At 49.1% G+C, this 6,022-nt stretch overlaps 1 protein-coding gene across 5 annotated transcripts in view; it reads left to right on the forward strand.

Moving 5' to 3' along the window:
- PFKFB2 (6-phosphofructo-2-kinase/fructose-2,6-biphosphatase 2) overlaps positions 1 to 6,022 on the forward strand; it is a 27,863-nt gene that overhangs the window by 10,838 nt on the left and 11,003 nt on the right. For 3 of the 5 annotated variants that reach the window (XM_010854219.1, XM_010854215.1, XM_010854216.1), the window contains 5 exons: positions 311 to 435; positions 3,121 to 3,328; positions 3,883 to 4,029; positions 4,743 to 4,847; positions 5,836 to 5,965. In XM_010854219.1, the coding sequence (XP_010852521.1) occupies positions 311 to 435; positions 3,121 to 3,328; positions 3,883 to 4,029; positions 4,743 to 4,847; positions 5,836 to 5,965 (715 nt within the window). Of the gene's footprint in view, positions 1 to 310; positions 436 to 3,120; positions 3,329 to 3,882; positions 4,030 to 4,742; positions 4,848 to 5,835; positions 6,017 to 6,022 lie in introns of all 5 variants that reach the window. The other 2 variants (XR_826515.1, XM_010854218.1) reach the window with 1 other exon arrangement.

The raw sequence follows: 6,022 nt of genomic DNA on the forward strand, positions 1-6,022 counted from the left end.
GGAGAAATTGAATCCCATTCTGTTTTCCCAGGAAGGTCCATGAAGGATCGGGGCCTGCGAGCTGCTTCAGCTGTGTGACTGCCTCTGTCCTGCAGCCAAGGGCAGGCGCGTGACTCCCCAGTCGTCTTTCCCTTCTTGGTTGCCAGGGTCACAGGACGGGGGGCGGGCGCTGCTCAGTGAATGGGGTCGCCAGCACTCCCATGAAAGGCCTCTTCTCTGGCCTTGCTGTGCTTTATTCAGCAGTGGCTGTTTGCGGGAGTGCTGTTGAGAGCAGACCTGTGACCGGGCCCTGCTCTCCCTGTGATTCCAGGAGGTAAAGGTGTCGAGCCCCGACTACCCTGAAAGGAACAGGGAGAATGTGATGGATGACTTCCTAAAGAGGATTGAGTGCTACAAAGTCACCTATCAACCCCTTGACCCAGACAGCCATGACAAGTAAGGTTTGAGGCCGAGGTCTCAGGGCCGAGGCAGGGGTTGCATGTGAGAAAGGAGCCTTTCTCACCCCGTCTGTAGTCTTCCTCTGACCATGCAGACCTGTGTTTACATCATTCCAGGGAGAAAAGATACGGCTCTGTGGCCTCTGAATGGATTGAATCTTACCCTTGAACGACGGAATGTTTTTTTTATCATAAGTTCTTCAGTCATGTGCTCTAGACTATGATTTCTCAACCTCAGCGTGATGGACATTTTGAACTGGATAATCTGTACCATGGGGAGCTGTTTTGGGCACTGTAGGAGCTTTCGCAGCACCCCTGCCCTCTGCCACTAGATACCCATAGCTGTCCCAAGCTGTGGCAATCAAAAAGGTTTCCAGACTTAACCAAATGTCCCCTGGGGAGCTAACTCACCCCTGGTTGAGAGCCACTGCTCTAGATCAGTAGTTTTGAGTTGGGGTGTTGTAGGGCACCCCTTTAAGGTGTGTAATCAGTTTTTGATCAGTTTTTAACGTTTATTGTGTATGTGTGTGTATATATATATATGTATATGTGCACATGTATTACATATGTAAATAACATAATACGTCAATTTATTTTGCATAAAACATAATGTATTATACATGTGTAGGAGGCTTCCCTGGTGTCTCAGTGGTAAAGAATCCTCCAGCCAATGCAGGAGACCTGGGTTCGTTCCCTGGGTTTGGAAGATCCTCTGGAGGAGGGCATGGCAACCCACTTCAATTTTCTTGCCTGGAGAATCCCCATGGACAGAGGAGCCTGGCAGGCTACAATCCATGGGGTCACAAAGAGTCGGACACGGCTGAGCGACTAAGCACCAACCTCCCCCGCCACACACACACACATGCATGTTGCTGTTGTTTAGCTGCTCAGTTGTTTCCGACCCTTTGTGACCCCATGGACTGTAGCCCATCAGGCTCCTCTGTCCATGGGGATTCTCCAGGCGAGAATACTGAAGTGGGTTTCCATGCCCTCCTCCAGGGGATCGTCCCAACCCAGGGATGGAACACAGGTCTCCTGCATTGCAGGCAGATACTTTACCATCTGAGGCACCAGGGAAATCCAAGAATACTGGAGTGGGTAGCCTATCCCTTCTCCAGGGGATCTTCCCAACCCAGAAATCAAACCGGGGTCGCCTGCATCATAGGTGGATTCTTTACCAGCTGAGCCACCGGGGAAGGCCATACATATATATACATATACACACACACACACACACATATATACACCCACACACACACACACACACACACACGTATATACACATATATATGTATATGGCTTTTATATATTACTTAGTATGGCAGTACCTATTGGCAATGTGGCCTGGAATGCAGGTTAAGTTGATGTGTGAGAGCAATAAGAGTTGTAGCAAAATGCCAAGTCCATGTTGAAGAATGATATGTGCACAGGGAGTCCCATGAAAAGGTGGTCTTCATAAAAGCATGTAGTCAGAGCAGCTCTATTGAGATAAGAATACAGCTCTGCAGCCAAGCAAATGGTAAGAGTGCATAGCCCATTGTTAAATTGCTTCAGCGGTCTGCTTCATGCTTTTAGTCTTTCAGTTCCTTCGAGTGTGTTGCCCACAATGTCAGTGTTTGGAGATGTTACTTAATACAGAAATTGAAAACTGCTGCTCTAGATATGGGGTAATAGTATATTCTTTAGTTAGCCCAAAGTCCTACATTGAAAAATATTCAAGAAGAATATGTGTGTGTGTGGGTGTGTGTGTTTATAGATGTTACCTCTGGTGGTAGGGTTATGGGTGATTTTTATTTGCATCTTTCTTTAAAAAAATTTCTTTTGGAATAAGCAGTTACTATTTCTTAAGTAGTTTTACTTATTTTCGGCTGTGCTGGGTCTTCGTTGCTGTGCAGGCTCTTTTCTGGTTGTGGCAAGTGGGGGCTACTCTCTAGTTTAGGTGTGTGGGCTTCTCACTGTGGTGGCTTCTCTCATTGCTGAGCATGGGCTCTGGGGTACGCAGGCTTCAGTGGTTGTGGTGTGAGGGCTCAGTGGTTGTGGCACACGGGTTTCATTGCTCTGTAGCTTGTGAGATCTTCCCAGACCAGGGATCAAACCCATGTCTCCTGTACTGGCAGGTGAGTTCTTTACCACTGAGCCCAACACTTGTTATTTTTATAGTGAGAAGAATTCCATGATGGCCCCAGAGCAGGCTTTGTGAGTGCCTTTGAGAAAAGCCTGACTGATACATGGACAGGGAATGCGCAGAGATGTCTGTCTGTGGTTCTGCTCCCTCCTCTCTGCCCCTCCCCTCAGGGGGTGCAGTACTCTGACTCGACCACCTGAGTTGGACGCTGTGCTTCTCAGCAAACTTCAGGGTTACCAAAATCACCGGGTCATCTAGTCTAGCCCCTGAGGGGAAGCCTGATTTCTGCTCACCACACTTAGCCACAGTGCCTGGCACAGGGCGGGCACTGAGGATGTGGTGCTGCCCGACGAGACGTTCAGGGCATTTTGCTGCACCTTGGTTCTGAGGAGTGAGTGACCCATCTCTTTCCACTTGGCTCCTTCCACGTGGGTGGGGGTATCACGGGAGAGACGGAAGAGCCTCTAGGAGCCTCAAGTCACTCTGCAGATCCTTTCCCCTCCTGTTATGCTCAGATTTTCATACCCAAGGGATTTTTTTTTCCCTGCTTTGTCCCAGGGATCTTTCTTTCATCAAGGTGATAAACGTGGGCCAGCGATTTCTCGTGAACAAAGTCCAGGACTACATCCAGAGCAAGATCGTCTACTACCTCATGAATATCCACGTCCACCCTCGCACCATCTACCTTTGCCGGCATGGAGAGAGCGAGTTCAACCTCTTGGGGAAGATTGGGGGTGACTCAGGCCTCTCAGTGCGAGGAAAACAGGTGAGTAGTTAGCCAAGCAGGCTGGATTTCCCCGGCTTAGGGTGAGAAGGACGTGGTGGAGAAGGTCATTTCTTCGATCCCCTTAACTTCTTACTGAATCCTATTAGGCTTAAGTTGCGATTTCAGTGAAGAGGCATTTTCTTGTTCATGGATTCTAGCTCTGCACTGGAGGGTGCATAACTTGGAACCATTTCTACTGTGATCATTCGGCTATCAGACATTTATTGGGCTCAACTTGTGTGCCCAGCACAGTACAGGCTGCTCTGGTTGAAGTTCATTTCCTCCTGGGTTTATTATAACTATGTAGCACCTTTCAGAGTTTGATTGGCGTCACGCACATTGTCCCTTTTAGGCTGAATTGGCAGTCTTGTATGTGTGTGTGTGTGTGTGTGTGTGTGCTTTTTGACTTCACCATGCCTGGCGTGCAGGATCTTAGTTCCTCAGCCAGGGATCAAACCGGTGCCCCCTGCAGTGGAAGCATGCAGTCCTTACCACTGACCACCAGGGAAGTCTGCTTCTGTGTTTTCTTTTACATGTTTTGTTTCATGGCCCAGTTTGCCCAGGCTCTAAGGAAGTTTCTGGAGGAACAGGAGATAGCAGACCTCAAAGTGTGGACGAGCCAGTTGAAGAGGACTATCCAGACCGCAGAATCTCTGGGGGTGACCTACGAGCAGTGGAAGATTCTGAACGAGATTGATGCTGTGAGTAGGAAGGATCTGATGGCTAAAGTGCCAGTTAAGGTCTCCTGTTCAGGCTGGAATGCTCAGAAGTCACCACGTGGGCTGTGCTATCTAGAAAACTAGGATTGCCAAGTAGAGACGTTGAGGAAGCTGAATCTGTGGCCGGTCCGAGGAGGAAGTGAGAACAGCTGTGTCCCCAGTCGGGGCTTCCTGCCTGCCTGATGTGCCTGTGCCAACACCCGAACCAGGTTTTGACATGGCCCCTGGCACCTGGGGAGAGTGAAGCTCCAGTTGGTTCCTTCATATATTTTCCTCCGAGGAAAAGGAAATACCTGACAACTCACGTCTTGTCTAATTTCTGCTTAGGTCACTTGGTCAGCTCTTCTAGGAACGTCCTTTCTAAATTTGTTTTTGTGTTTCTCTGTCCTTGAGGTCAGAAGTAGATACTTCCTTTTCTTTCCTTCCTCTGTATACTTTTATGCCTCCTATAAGAATTCCCCGGGGCCTCCTTCCCTGTTTCCCCTCCTTTTTCCTGCTGACTTTTCTTGACCTCTTAGCTCCCTAGCCACAGGAGATAGTGGCAGTTTGAGCTTGAGCCCTCGTTCTGAATCGGTCAGTTACAGTGTGCGAAGGGAGCCAGCCCAGTGCCTGGCACTGATATTCCTCAGGGTCACCTCTTCATGTGGGGGGCTGTGTGTGTCCGTTCACCTCCCCGAGTTTTGTGGTTCCTGCAGGGCGTGTGCGAGGAGATGACTTACGCGGAGATTCAGGAGCAGTATCCGGATGAGTTTGCGCTTCGAGATGAAGAGAAATATCTGTACCGATATCCTGGAGGGGAGGTGAGATTCCCTTCCTGTGGGGTGACTGTCCCATCCTTTGCTTGGGGTTTAGCTTTAATTTGGGGGAAGGACTGAATGTGAGTTTGGGGACCTTCCAGGGGTACTTAAGGTATCTCTTGGTTTTTCTTCCTATCTTTGGGTTCTTCTGTGTTTAATTCAGCTCGGGCAGTCAATTTGTTAAGATCCCCAGGTAAGGGATGACAAGATAGCCTCTGTTGTTTAGTATATTTTAGAATCAGCAGAGTCTTTTTTACCTTTTTTTTTTTAATACTTCTTTATTATTTATTTGACTGCGTTTGGTCTCAGTTGGTGCACGTGGGATCTCACATTGCGGCAAGCGTTGGGTGCACAGGCTTCTCTCTAGTTGTGGCCATGAGCTTAAGCTTCCCGTGGCATGTGTGATCTTATTTCACTTCAATGACCAGCGATCAAACCTGCATCCCCTACATTGGAAGGCTAATTCTTAACCACTGAACCACCAGCGAAATCCCCATAACTTGTTCTTTTTTTAATTCTATCCCTACCCAAGCAGGTATAGGCACCAAATAAATATATGGGATATGAGGATTTTCCTGTCATCTGCAGTGTTTACGATGGCTTGCTGGTCTAAGTGGCTTTATAGTCTAGGGATTTGTGAGGCAAAGGGAAACAAAATAAACCTACAGGGTCTAGGAGATCCCTAGGAGCCTCTGTTGCCTTACACTCTGCCTACTCTGTAGGGAGAAAAAAAATACAAAACACAGGTTGCGTTCAGATTTTCTTTTCTTGACGTGAAGTTTCTTGGTCTGCATATAGCTCTTGAAGGGTCTGAAGATTCTCAGGAGATACCAGGGATGGGGGTGGTTAGCAGGCGACACGAAGCTGCTGAACCTCCAGGAGGAAAGCCATCTGGGGAGAAAGAAGCGGCCTCTGAACTCTGGACACGGCCACTGACTTGGCTGCCCGCTCTTGCCTGGCCTCTGCCCAGCCCGCCCCATTTTCCCCACAGTCATACCAGGACCTTGTGCAGCGGTTGGAGCCAGTCATCATGGAGCTGGAGCGCCAGGGCAATGTCCTCGTTATCTCCCACCAGGCTGTCATGCGCTGCCTCCTGGCCTACTTCTTGGACAAGGGTGCAGGTGCCATGGGGTGGGGGGAGGGGGCCGGACTTGGGGTGGTACCGAGTTGCCTGGCAA

Source organism: Bison bison, unplaced genomic scaffold (assembly GCF_000754665.1).
Source record: "Bison bison bison isolate TAMUID 2011002044 unplaced genomic scaffold, Bison_UMD1.0 scf7180017864338, whole genome shotgun sequence".
In the NCBI taxonomy this organism is placed as follows: domain Eukaryota; kingdom Metazoa; phylum Chordata; class Mammalia; order Artiodactyla; family Bovidae; genus Bison; species Bison bison.